We start from the raw sequence: 14,270 nt of genomic DNA, 5'->3' as shown, positions 1-14,270 counted from the left end.
TCTTACTTATAGTTATAACAACAATTAGTAATAAGTCGGATCACAAATACTTAAAACTAATTAATTAAAAGTTCAACGTTCCACAATTTTGTCGGTTACAAATGCATTCAAAGAACTTCCGTAGGAAGGTAATTTAACAACAACACACAAAGACTTTTTTTTTTTTTTTATTATTCTCACTGAAATTTGGAAACTAAATTTGTGGAAGCAATTCGTCTACGCAAAGTGTAAAGTTACGATTATTCTTCAATGGCATGACTTAATGGTGGTGCCAAACCACTTACGCCACTCTCTCTCTTAAAGGGCCAAAAAAACTCGCAACTCCTTTAATTCCTCTCGTTGACTCGTCTCATTATATAGTAGACCTTCAAATTAATATTTTCTTGTTAACTAAGTAGTATATGCAAGCATATGTGTTACTTATTATTGTCAGCATCTTACATCCTTAGATGGTGGTAGCTTCTTCTTCTTTTCTATACATATAGGTTTATCAATTTGGTCGATGAATAAATTGAACTAGCAATACTCTTGATGAAGTCAACTAACAAGAGGCGTAAAATTTACATAAAACATAATTGCAATATAGAGATTACGTAGGCTCATGTGTTGTTATTTATTATTTTCATAAATATTCAATTGAGTGAAGATATAAGTCAACTAAAATGGAAAAAAATAAATTTTTAAAAGTTGTCAATGGAGTGACAAGTATGGCCGGTTCTCCAAATCGCCTGAAAAGCGGCGTGAGCATTCGATGTTACAAGTCTTTTTTTGTCATCCAAATACGTTATTACGAGTTTAATTTACAATATTCGTTTGAAATTTATTTCTTTTGGTAACATTCGATGCTTCTCAACTTGCATAAAAAAAGTCCTTTGATATATAGGCCCATTAGAGATAGAGGGAATTACGACTTTGATCACTTAAATTGAATAGGCTAATCTCTCAAAATTTTATCATAGTTTGATTCGAAGTGATGTATCTGTTTGTATATGGGAAGTGAAGTCTGGCAGAGGTAGGATTTATATCTAGTCTATCTACAATACCAATTTCTTCTAATATTAATGGCAAAGGGTCTACGGTGTATCAATTTATTTATTTATGTTTTTTTCCAAATGTAGAATTAGGATTCGAATTGGGATATAATCTTGAGATTATTTGGAAATTAGAACAAATCAATTCTAGTAAAATGATTAGTCTAAGCATTCTACTTTTGCTTTCATGCTTTTTTTAGTATGCACTATGCAGAAATAAGTTGATGGATTTGGTATTCGTAAGTACCTCTTAACCAACTTGATAGTTATCATATTGGTGAAAAGAGCCCTGATTAATTAAGTCATGTATCTTTCCTATTATCCATTACTTTATATTATAAGTTTTCTATATCGTTTTCTGACTAGGAAAAAGTGTTGAATTACAAAATGACAGAAATTCTAATGAAAGTTAACAATTGAACGGTAAGTTTCGTCGGCCTTCCAATATGTCGGAATAACATTCTGAGCAACGACTACTTTATGAGACTCACGAGAGGTAAGTCTGATGTTGAATGGACCTTTTAGAGCACTTCCGGAGTTGATCTTCCATACGGCAGACCTCATTTCTTGCATGGGCATGAAGTTTCTGCCGGCCGGTTGAATCTCAACGGAGGCCAAATCTCCATCGCCATCTTCATACTCGACAACAAATGCAATGTAGTATGGATTTGCCCCAGCGTCCATTCGGAAAGCTATGTTAGTTCCTCGATATAAACACGCCGTGCTGATAATTAAAAAAATTAAAATCACAATTTGTATTGGTAAGAAGTAATAACAAATTACTTAGATATGAGAAATATTTTAATTGAATAAATTTTTGTTTAAAATAACAATAAACGTTAAAACTAGTTATTGTTGATTTATGAATTTTTTCTTGTTAAATTAATAATATTTAATACAATTTTTTTTTCAAAGACATAAAAATTATATAAAATTTTCAATGAGTATGTACCGTTTGTAGTAAACACGTAGAACACCAGCGGATCGAAGTCGATAGGCTTTGCCAGGTTTGGCTAAGGCACCCGTGGCTCTGCCGCTAAGATCGAAGTGGACTGCTTCGGAGGAGCAAGGACCACCGGGACACTCGTCGGTTATCGTCACCGTTATTGGTCTCCCCGAGCATGCTGGATTCCCGCTGCACACAATCTATATAATAAAGAAAATGTTGACATTTACAATATAGTTGATAAAATATAAAATCTTGTTGTAACCATATCATATACACTCAGACTTTCATATCTAATTTATTGTTTTCCTAAACAAATGCAATTTGACCACAACCAAATAACTTAATGTTCACTCTAGACTTATACGTTACCTTAAAAAAAATTAATTCAGCCAGCAAGAAAGACATTAATTCTTCTTTTTTTTGGGGCAAGAAAAGACATGAATTCTATGTTACATACATTACTATTGATCTTGTCCTATATATATTCATACGAACCCGATAACATGTTCCACATCCTGATCCATTGTTGAATAGTGAAGGGCCTCCGGCTGAAACCATCTCGTATAACGGTGGATTAGCAACCGCGGAACCGTACCCACAAGCTCCTCCTACATATATATATATAAGCATCATGTTCAAAGGAATTACTACTCTAAAAAATTATGTATTTATGCTTTAACAAATATGTAAGATTATGATACCAAATATAAAACATATATATTTGGTATTATAATACATATATACTCTAAAACATATATATATATATATATATATATATATATATATTATAACGTACCGGTACTACCGGCGCCTTCAGGTTCACCGTACCAAGTAACACCGGCGGCCCCCCATCCAGCAACATCTATAGTCTCATTTTGGCAATAACAAAACTTTATTGAGACTGCAAAAAGAGCCAGAGCGAAATATTTATGTGATGATGCCATTGATCCAGCTACTTTGTTTTGTATAAACAAAATATAGTATAAGCGAATGAATCGTCAGATGACGGAGATTTTTATATTGGGTTTTGTGGAATACGCTCACGAGTACGTTTAACGAGTACGTTTAATGTTTAAGGAAATTGTATAGTGGCAAGATAGTTATAAGTGAATCTTGGTATATATATGGAAGTAAAGCTCTCTAATTTAAGGGAAAGTAAATTTGAAATGAAGAGAGTAAGATATGCATTGAAGAAAAAAAACTTATGTTAAGGAAAATTTGGCAGCCAAGTTCAAAGTATAATTTATGTCAAAGAAATTGAATATAATTAGTTAACTTCTTATAGATTTTTTGGTAGAAATAACATCATATTTTGGGTCCACAAATAAATAAATCCTCATATAAATTATAATTACATTGGTTATATAAGTCAATTTTCTAAAACTGCTATTTTCTAAAACTGATATATATGAACTATTTTATTAAGTTTGACAATTGACTAAAAGTTTTGGTAAATAATAATAATAATATAATTAAGCTTACAAAAATAATATATGATTTATTTCTGATGTTTGAAGATTGGTAACCTCTTAAAGCATAAAAATACTGTATATACCCTTTTTCATCTAAATATTGACTGTATGATATGAATGAATGTTACAAACCCTCATACAGTCATACATATCAGAACAAGAAATCTCATACTATTAGAAGTATGAAACACTGAAACAAGTTAAATCTGATACTAATATGAAATAAACATACATCTTCCACTAAAAACAAGGTATTATTGTGTCACTATACATACGGTATTGAACATTCAAGTAAGAGATATAACATTTTAATTTATCAAGAGATATATCATTTATCCTGTAGATATATAATAAGTACTTTTAGTTCCAGCGGCTACACTTGAAAGTTCACGTTCGATTTGTACTTGGCACCGGGTTGCCAGCCGGCCGGAATGACATCGGTAGCCACAACAGTCTCGCCGGAGTCCAGTGAAGTCACTCGAAGAGACAGCGGGGCCCGCAAAGGTGACGACACGGCCAGCTTCCACACGGCTCCCCATAAGTGGCTCATAGATATCCATGTGTCAGAATCTAGAGCTTGTTTGAGTTCGACTCGGCCAATTTCGCCGTCTCCGTCTTCATACTCAACCAAAGCCGCGAAGTAGTTAGCGTTTGAACCTTCATCCACTTGAAACGTCACCGTTTTCCCAATATAGTTGCACTCAACTCTACAAGCACAGAAACATTACACACGCATCAAAATTTAAACTATTTATCAAAAAAAAATTCAAATATTTAAACCTCAGTAATTATTATTAATAAAATATAATTTTCTTTTGCCCAAAAAAAATTTAAAATTTTCTCTTCTTTTTTTTTTTTTAAGAAAAAATAAATAAAGATATAATTAAGTTGTTAATGTGATCCTTAGATAAGTATATACTTTCTGTAAAGAATCTCCAAAACTCCGGCACCGCGAAGCTGGCTACTCTGACCAGAAATCGCCATGGCACCAAAAGCTGTACCACTCAAATCGAAATGGACCGACTCTGTAACGCATCCAGGACACTCGTCTGTAATCACCACCGTAACCGGATTTTTCGAACACTCCGATTTCGAAGTGCATTTTATCTGTATGTACAGATATGAGTATATAAGCTAATCTTGCATGTATTTCAAATCTCTTCTGCTTCATTCATTCTAATTAGTACGTAACCTGGTAACATGCGCCACACCCTTTCCCTGACTTGAATAACGAAGTACCTCCTGCTGATACCATTTTCGAAAACGGAGGTTGTGCTAGAGCAGTTCCATAACCACAAGCCCCACCTTCATAATAATTAATATACTTTTGGTTAGTAATTTAATTAAATATATCGCTAGTTACGTGCTTGTTTATCTAGAGATGTAATTGACATCAAACATGTATATATATATATATATATATATACCGTCGCTTCCGTATCCGTTGGGGTCACCATACCATGTAGCTCCGGCGATAGACCAATCAGAATTGCTGGTCGTGACGGCTGAAACGTTGAGTTTCTTGGGGCTAAAGCAATGAGTTAAGTTTAAGAGAAGACAAGTTAGAGCAAAGAGCACGTTCACGATCATGTAATATCGTACTACGACAAGAACTGCCATTGCGATGATAATAATAAGTAGCTAATGAGGATGACTTGTGCTACGTACGTACTTGTTGGACATGGGCTACGCCCCAATATGCCACTCGGCCCAACAAGACGAATTCTGTGATTCCGGCCCGACCAAAATGGATGCAAGTCATTAATAATCCGTAAAGGGCAATCTCGGGAATTCACGATGGGAACCCTAGAAACCCTCGGTCTACAGTCCACTATATAAAGAAACAGTACTCGTTGGAGAAAGGAGGGAGACTCGCGTACAATACCCCGAGAGCAATACTTTGCGTCTAAAAACTCTTGTTATTCTCTGTATAATTTTCTGTTAGCTTCCGAGCTCGTCGTGACTCACTTGTCAGTTCTCCTGTGAACTGACGAGCACGATCTTGACTCGTTTTAGTGACGACCTCGCATTCCTATCGTTAATAAAGAACAAACTTCACTCTTTCTCCCTAAAATTGATATTTATTTAGTGTTGTGCAATCCCCAGTACAAACAATTGGCGCCCACCGTGGGGCGAGAGTAGAACACTTCCTTTTGACGAATCAATACCGACGGTCCTCACTTCCTCGAAATTTCAAGATTCATGACGAACCCTAGCGACGATCTCAACGAAGCAACGGAGCAACCGACGGAGCAACTAACGGAGCAGCGATGGGGGCGAACGAGAGCACGAACCGTACCGCCTCTACCCTCTTCAACCGTCTCAGCCGAAGGCCCCTTGCCGAGCACGACACCTCCGCCAGCGCCCGACGCGTCCTTCGAGCCTCTTACAACTGCTGCAGCCGGACCCGGACCTATCACCGACCAGCTGGTAACTAACGCCACCGCTCTCCTCAGCGCCGCCCTCACATGCACTGCCGCTCTCCCCAGCGCCACTCTCACCAACGCCGTCGCTCACACCAATGCCGCACTCCCCAATGTTTTGCCCGTCCAGAGGAGCGGGCTCGACGACCTGATGCAAGTCATACTCGATCGACTCGACGGTCAGGAAGCACGAACAAACGAACGGCTCGAAGCAATCGTGGCGGCACAAGAAGCATCGCAAAATCAAATAAGCAAGCTCCAACNTACGGATCTCCCGCGTTCGCATTCATTATGTGAACAAGTTCAAGTTCGCCCCGTATAATGGATTGGATGATCCAAAACCGTTCTTAANAGCTCCAACAACGACGGAGCGAGCGCCGGAGCGAGAACGACCATGGCGAGCAGCATGCGAATCCACCGCCCCCTGCGCCGCTGTCCATCGAAGAACGCTACGAAGGCCACAGACGCCGCCCAGCGTATATAGTCGTAGGATCCATCGATCGACGTAGCAGGCGGGAACCAGCTGACGAACACCAGGACCGTCAAGGCCAGCGGAGCCGAAGCCCACGGACTCCGACATTACCGGCCCGACAGTCTGAGGGAGACCTCAAGGATGAAACAATACGGCGCCTCGAGACGATGCTCCACGAGCTCTCCTCGAGAGTACATCGGGCGACGAGCTCCGCTCCCAATCTCGATCGAGTACTGGAGGAAGTCCAGCGCTCGCCATTTACAGCATGGATCTCCCGCGTTCGCATTCATTACGTGAACAAATTCAAGTTCGCCCCGTATAATGGATTGGATGATCCAAAACCGTTCTTAACTTCAATGAGTGTTGCGATTGGCCGAGCTCATTTCAGCGAGGAGGAGTACGAAGCTGGCTGCTGCCAGCTATTTATTGAAAACTTGGCCCACAAGGCCTTAGGATGGTTCTCCCGATTCTCGCCGAACTCGATCGGAAGCTATCACGAGCTAACAACCGCTTTCCTACAACACCATTCCACGTTCATGATTCGAGGTGCCTCGAATGCCGACCTCTGGAACATGTTTCAACAAAACAACGAGTCACTCCGGGAATTCATGGAGAGATTCAAAAGAATAGTCTCGAAACTCTCGATCGCTGACGACACAACAATCTCAGCTCTCCGTAATGCTCTTACTCACGGTTCCCGATTTCGGGAAGACATTATCATCCACGAACCCCTATCCCTGGACGACGCGTTACACCGCGCCAACAGGTACATCGAGCTGGACGAAGAAAGCGCATCGAGAGCGAACCGACCATTGCCAGAACCGCCAACCTCAAAGTTGGTCAAAGGAAAGGAAAAGGCACAGGATGAGCATCATGAGCCTCGTCAGCACTTCGACAAGGAATACGCTGATAAGCAGGAAAAAGCAAAGAAAGCTCAAGCCTTCGCTGTTAGCGATCAGGACCCCCAAGCGTCATCATCGAAACCCTGGAATAACAAATGGGTCCGGGACCCATCGGGTAAGGGTGGAAAGAAGTACTGCAACTACCATAAACGAGCAGGGCATACCACTGAAGAATGCCGCACCCTCCAGCAAATACTGCTGGATAAATTCAAGGGAGGCCACATTGACGTCGAACACGAGCGACGACTAACAACGGCCCACAGGGATAATCAATTTTTTAACCCTGAGAACGAGAACCTCAGTAGGCAGTACAGCACAGCTCCCGCGCCACAGCACAGCACAAGGGCCCTACCCCTGCCCCCGCCCCCAGCACCAACCCTTAAAAGGAACCCCGAGCCGGCCGACGACCCAAACGCTCCAGCTCCGCGTCAAAGAATTAATATGATTATGGGCGGCCTAACGACTTGCCGAGACTCAGTGCGTTCCATCAAAGCTTATCGGCGGGGACTAGAAGTGAAGCGGGACTGGATGGCTCAAAGTACACCGCCGACCACAACCTATGAGCCGATCACATTCACGGAAGACGATGCGTCAGGCCTAGCCGGGCCGCACAATGACCCCCTCGTGGTCGAGATGACAATTGGTGAAAGCATAGTCACCAAAATCTTGATTGATACTGGCAGCTCGGTAAACGTCATTTTCAAAGACGTACTAATTCAGATGGAGGTAGACCTGCGAACGGCCGATCATGACGTCCAACCCCTCACAGGCTTTGACGGCGACACGGTTATGACAGTTGGTACGATCATGCTACCAGTCTACGTAGGCGGAACGATGCACTGCATCAATTTTGCCATCATCGATAAACCAATCGTCTACAACGTCATCCTGGGGACTCCATGGTTGCATAAGATGAAAGCTGTGGCGTCGACGTACCATCAGTGCGTAAAGTTTCCAACCTCAAGAGGAATATTCACGCTACGAGGAGACCCGTTGATCGCCAGAACTTGCTTCATCATCGAACGACAACAGCGTAGCGCCCGCACCTTCGCAATCTCAGACCCCGCCAAGCAGCCAGATGGTCGTGTCCGTCCCAACACCGAGCTAATCATCCAGGTNTCAAAGAATTAATATGATTATGGGCGGCCTAACGACTTGCCGAGACTCAGTGCGTTCCATCAAAGCTTATCGGCGGGGACTAGAAGTGAAGCGGGACTGGATGGCTCAAAGTACACCGCCGACTACAACCTATGAGCCGATCACATTCACAGAAGACGATGCGTCAGGCCTAGCTGGGCCGCACAACGACCCCCTCGTAGTCGAGATGACAATTGGTGAAAGCATAGTCACCAAAATCTTGATTGATACTGGCAGCTCGGTAAACGTCATTTTCAAAGACGTACTAATTCAGATGGAGGTAGACCTGCGAACGGCCGATCATGACGTCCAACCCCTCACAGGCTTTGACGGCGACACGGTTATGACAGTTGGTACGATCATGCTACCAGTCTACGTAGGCGGAACGATGCACTGCATCAATTTTGCCATCATCGATAAACCAATCGTCTACAACGTCATCCTGGGGACTCCATGGTTGCATAAGATGAAAGCTGTGGCGTCGACGTACCATCAGTGCGTAAAGTTTCCAACCTCAAGAGGAATATTCACGCTACGAGGAGACCCGTTGATCGCCAGAACTTGCTTCATCATCGAACGACAACAGCGCAGTGCCCGCACCTTCGCAATCTCAGACCCTGCCGAGCAGCCAGATGGTCGTGTCCGTCCCAACACCGAGCTAATCATCCAGGTAAACATCGACCCTTCCAACGCGACTCGTTGCGTAGGGATCGGTGCCGACCTGCCGCAGACTATCAAGGACGAGCTCGTGAAGTTTCTGTCCCAAAACGTCGAAACTTTTGCATGGAGCATGAGCAGTATGACCGGAATCGATCCCAACATAACATGTCACGAACTCAATGTGGATCCAACGTTTAAACCGGTCAAGCAAAAGCGAAGAAAACTCGGACTAGAGCGTACGGCCGCCGTTAACGAAGAGATCAAAAAACTACTCACGGCTGGGTCCATCAGAGAAGTCAAGTACCCCGACTGGTTAAGCAACCCTGTAGTTGTGAAGAAAAAGAACGGCAAGTGGCGGGTGTGCGTCGATTTTACCGATCTTAACAAGTCATGCCCAAAGGACAGCTTTCCTCTACCAAGAATCGACCAACTGGTCAAAGCGACCGCGGGGAACGAGCTTCTATCGATCATGGACACATACTCCGGGTACAACCAGATAATGATGCATAAAAACGATCAAGAAAAGACGGTCTTTATTACCGATCAAGGCACTTACTGCTACAAGGTTATGCCGTTTGGCCTTAAGAATGCTGGTGCGACCTACCAACGCCTTGTCAACCGGATGTTTGCCGAGCAGCTCGGCCGAACAATGGAAGTGTACATCGATGATATGCTGGTGAAATCAACTCACGCTGCCGACCACGTTTCACATCTCGCTAAGTGCTTTGAAGTTCTCAACCGATATAACATGAAGCTGAATCCAGCTAAGTGCTCGTTCGGCGTAACTTCTGGAGAGTTCCTAGGATACCTCGTCACCAAGAGGGGTATCGAAGCTAACCCGAACCAGATTTCGGCGCTTACCAACCTACCATCTCCAAGAAATACTCGAGAAGTACAACGACTTACTGGGCGAATTGCCGCCCTCAATCGATTTATCTCACGATCTACCGACAAGTGTCTACCGTTTTACCAGCTGCTTCGCAGCAACAAAAAGTTTGAGTGGGATGATAAGTGTGAGTCTGCCTTCCAGGAGCTCAAAAACTATCTCGCTACTCCTCCAGTCCTAGCTAAACCTGATCAGGGGGAAACGCTTTACCTGTACATCGCTGTCTCCAGCTCGGCGGTCAGCGGTGTACTCATTAAAGAGGACAGGGGAGATCAGCATCCCATTTTCTATGTGAGCAAAAGTCTCGATGGAGCTGAGCTCCGATATCCAACCTTGGAGAAGCTCGCCTACGCCGTAGTTATCTCGGCTAGGAAGCTACGTCCATACTTCCAATCTCACACTGTTGAAGTCTTAACTAACCAGCCGTTGAGGACCATCCTACACAGTCCGAGTCAATCAGGTCGCCTGGCCAAATGGGCAGTGGAATTAAGCGAATATGATATCGAATACAAGAATCGCACTTGTGCGAAATCTCAAGTACTCGCAGATTTTTTGGTTGAGCTCTCCCCTGAACTAGAATCAGGGGCTCCGCGCGCAGAGAAATGGTCGTTACACGTCGATGGTGCTTCCTCCCGACACGGCTCTGGGATCGGAATACATCTCGTTTCGCCGACAGGAGAAGTACTCGAACAGTCATTCCGGCTCGCCTTCACTGCCTCAAACAACGAGGCCGAGTATGAAGCCCTGATCGCAGGAATGAGATTGGCAGGTGGAATCGGGGTTAAGAAGTTACAAGTTTTTTGCGACTCGCAACTAGTAACTCACCAGTTCAGCGGCGATTACGAATGCAGGAACGACCGAATGGACGCTTACCTTAAGGTTGTCCAGGAACTGTCCGGCTCATTTGAGTCGTTTGAATTGACGAAAATCTCTCGTAGCGACAATGCTCCAGCTGACGCCCTGGCCGTCCTCGCTTCAACATCCGACCCCGACCTCCGTCGAATCATTCCTGTCGAGAGTATTGATCAGCCGAGCATCAATCTCCCAACGAACATCGATCCCATTGGTCAAGATCATAAAAAGAAAAAGGTTATGGAGGATGCGAGCATCAACATTCCATCCTCAAAGAAACAAAGAACAGGTGAGGGTCCTCCCGTGCTAACATTGCGTATCTCTGAACCATCGGCCGGTGCGCCATCAACTTCTGTTAGACGCACGACCGAGCAAGAATCCACCGAGCTGATATCCAACGAACAAATAGCTGAAGAATCAGAGTCCGCCGAACAAGAATGCACCGAGCTGATATCCAACGAACAAATAGCTGAAGAATCGGAATCCGCCGAACAAGGATCCACCGAACGAATATCTGCCGAACGAGAAACAAGACAAGCATCTGCCGATCACGAGTCCGTCAATCAAGGGCAGACCAGTTCTGAACCAAAAGAACGATNGTCAAGATCATAAAAAGAAAAAGGTTATGGAGGATGCGAGCATCAACATTCCATCCTCAAAGAAACAAAGAACAGGTGAGGGTCCTCCCGTGCTAACATTGCGTATCTCTGAACCATCGGCCGGTGCGCCATCAACTTCTGTTAGACGCACGACCGAGCAAGAATCCACCGAGCTGATATCCAACGAACAAATAGCTGAAGAATCAGAGTCCGCCGAACAAGAATGCACCGAGCTGATATCCAACGAACAAATAGCTGAAGAATCGGAATCCGCCGAACAAGGATCCACCGAACGAATATCTGCCGAACGAGAAACAAGACAAGCATCTGCCGATCACGAGTCCGTCAATCAAGGGCAGACCAGTTCTGAACCAAAAGAACGATCATATGACTGGCAAGCAGATATCCGTTCCTACATCGCTGATGGCATTGCTCCGTCCGACAAATGGGAAGCTCGGCGCCTTCGGGCCCGCTGCGCACATTACACTCTCTTGGATGGTAACGTTTTCCGCTGGACTGCATCTGGCGCACTCTTGACCTGCGTCGGTCCCAAAGAAGTCGATGACGTAANCCGAACAAGGATCCACCGAACGAATTTCTGCCGAACGAGAAACAGGACAAGTATCTGCCGAGCACGAGTCCGTCAATCAAGGGCAGACCAGTTCCGAACCAAAAGAACGATCATATGACTGGCAAGCAGATATCCGTTCCTACATCGCCGATGGCATTGCTCCGTCCGACAAATGGGAAGCTCGGCGCCTTCGGGCCCGCTGCGCACATTACACTCTCTTGGATGGTAACATTTTCCGCTGGACTGCATCTGGCGCACTTTTGACCTGCATCGGTCCCAAAGAAGTCGATGACGTAATGAGAGAAGTCCACGAGGGTTCCAGTGGAAATCATTCTGGGGCTCGCGCGCTCGCAATGCGCATACGCAACAATGGTCATTATTGGCCTACTATGAACGATGATTGCGAGAAATTTGTCGCAAAGTGCGAAAATGTCAGCGCCACGCTCCCATCATCCATGCGCCGACCGAGCTCCTAAGGACAACAACACCGCCATACCCCTTCATGAGGTGGGCAATGGATATCGTCGGACCACTCCCCGTTTCTCGTCAGAAGAAATACATCCTGATTATGACGGATTATTTCACTAAGTGGGTCGAAGCAGAAGCCTTTGCCAAAATCGGAACTGAGCAAGTCCAAAAGTTCGTATGGAAAAACATTATATGTCGACACGGACTCCCGTACGAGATCGTCACTGACAACGGCACGCAGTTTACCTCACTACAATTCGAAGGCTTTTGCGCGAAATGGAGAATTCGCCTGAGCAAGTCTACTCCTCGCTACCCGCAGGGAAATGGACAAGCCGAGGCGACCAACAAGACAATCATTGACGGACTCAAAAAATGACTTGAGGATAAGAAAGGTCTCTAGGCTGACGAACTCGATGGTGTCTTATGGTCGCACCGTACCTCCCCCCGCCGATCTACAGGACGGACCCCGTTCTCCCTTGCGTACGGAATGGAGGCACTTGCACCAGAGGAAATTAGCGTGCCAACCCTGCGACGCTCTATGCTCGTCCATAATCCTGCTCTGAACACAGAAATGATGCTCGATACTCTAGATATTCTCGAAGAGGAGCGCGGCAGAGCACTCATCCGAATCCAGAACTATCAGCAACAAGCGGCGAAGTTCTATAACAAGAAAGTCAGGCCTCGCCACTTCGATGAAGGTGATCTCGTCCTCAGGAAAGTCTTTGAAAACACTGCCGAGCTAAATGCCGGTAAAATGGGCGCCCACTGNGGGCGCTCAGGAAAGTCTTTGATCTCCAAGGTTGTCACTCCCGGCGTCTACGAGCTCCTCACCTTGGATGGCACTNTTACCACCCTAAACATTTGGTATTCGACACACGTAATAGGATAAGCCAAGAGACGTCTTGCACCGTAAAGTACAACTCGATACCAAAGATAGGAAAAGCGCAATTTTATTCCATAACCAAAGAGCAAACAAGTTCAAAATGACAATTAACAAAAGGCCATGCTCGGCACAAGTTCAAAATAGCAATTAACAAAAGGCCATGCTCGGCACAAGTTCAAAATAACAACTAATGAAAGGCCATGCTCGGCATAGATTCAAAACAAAACAAGCAACATAAAGCCACGCTCGGCACAAGCATCGCGCACAGACGATCAATCATGTATCCCCAGATCAGCATTAGAGGGCACATCGAACTCGAGCTCATCGACCGTCTCCCGAAAAGTTCGGCAATCGTTACGTAAACCTTCCAACGTGTCCAGTGGAACGTCCACACCTCTAGCAGCCATGCTCTCGAGGTACGTGCAGATCCCTTCAGCACGGTTGCCCTCAACAAAGATATGGTCTGTGCACTCTAGCTGAATAATGTAACGACGCAATACGTCGATCCGAGTTCGGCAAGCATCGATCTCCGCATTACTTTCGAAAGGTCTAGTGTTAAAAGGTTCAAGATCACCCTCTTCGAGATTAGGAATCTCCACTGCAATCACTGCCGCTTCACGACGAGAACGCTCCTCCAGCAAACGATCCCATCTCCATTTCGGAACGAAGAACCCCTCTTCGATCATAGTTTCGAGATACGCAACAGTCCCATCCACACGATTAAACTGGAAGCATAGCTCGAACTTACGGCGCAAAGCTAGAGTGTAGGTTCTCAACCTCTGGATCCAAGCACGATAAAACTCGAGCTCGGAACGAATTACATCATCCGATCTCGCAGCAAGCCGCTCTCGCGCTCTTCTCAGCCAGGCCGCTCTCGTGGTTACAGGCATAATGCCAACCTCAAACCACTCAGAACCAAAAGAGAGATTTTTCCTCCTAAAAAAAAAAAAAAAAAAAAAAAAAAA

At 44.6% G+C, this 14,270-nt stretch overlaps 4 protein-coding genes across 4 annotated transcripts; 2 read left to right on the top strand and 2 right to left on the bottom strand.

The window, feature by feature from the left end:
- LOC104699452 (expansin-B4-like) lies at positions 1,427 to 2,924 on the bottom strand. Its single transcript, XM_010414755.2, has 4 exons — positions 2,777 to 2,924; positions 2,476 to 2,588; positions 1,984 to 2,177; positions 1,427 to 1,755 (listed from the first exon to the last, which is right to left on the bottom strand). The coding sequence occupies exons 1-4, from the start codon at positions 2,922 to 2,924 to the stop codon at positions 1,431 to 1,433; spliced, it is 780 nt and encodes a 259-aa protein (XP_010413057.1). The 3' UTR covers positions 1,427 to 1,430.
- On the bottom strand, positions 3,825 to 5,072 carry LOC104793467 (putative expansin-B2). Its single transcript, XM_010519821.2, has 4 exons — positions 4,880 to 5,072; positions 4,645 to 4,757; positions 4,372 to 4,559; positions 3,825 to 4,159 (listed from the first exon to the last, which is right to left on the bottom strand). The coding sequence occupies exons 1-4, from the start codon at positions 5,070 to 5,072 to the stop codon at positions 3,826 to 3,828; spliced, it is 828 nt and encodes a 275-aa protein (XP_010518123.2). The 3' UTR covers position 3,825.
- LOC109133385 lies at positions 6,376 to 8,380 on the top strand. Its single transcript, XM_019246450.1, has 2 exons — positions 6,376 to 6,765; positions 6,838 to 8,380. The coding sequence occupies exons 1-2, from the start codon at positions 6,515 to 6,517 to the stop codon at positions 8,378 to 8,380; spliced, it is 1,794 nt and encodes a 597-aa protein (XP_019101995.1). The 5' UTR covers positions 6,376 to 6,514.
- LOC104699451 lies at positions 8,388 to 11,396 on the top strand. Its single transcript, XM_010414754.1, has one exon. The coding sequence runs from the start codon at positions 8,388 to 8,390 to the stop codon at positions 11,394 to 11,396; it is 3,009 nt and encodes a 1,002-aa protein (XP_010413056.1).

The sequence above is a fragment of the Camelina sativa genome, chromosome 6, assembly GCF_000633955.1.
Source record: "Camelina sativa cultivar DH55 chromosome 6, Cs, whole genome shotgun sequence".
NCBI lineage: Eukaryota > Viridiplantae > Streptophyta > Magnoliopsida > Brassicales > Brassicaceae > Camelina > Camelina sativa.
The sequence above is the reverse complement of the archived record's forward strand: the minus strand, read 5'-3'. Positions and strand labels throughout refer to the sequence as shown.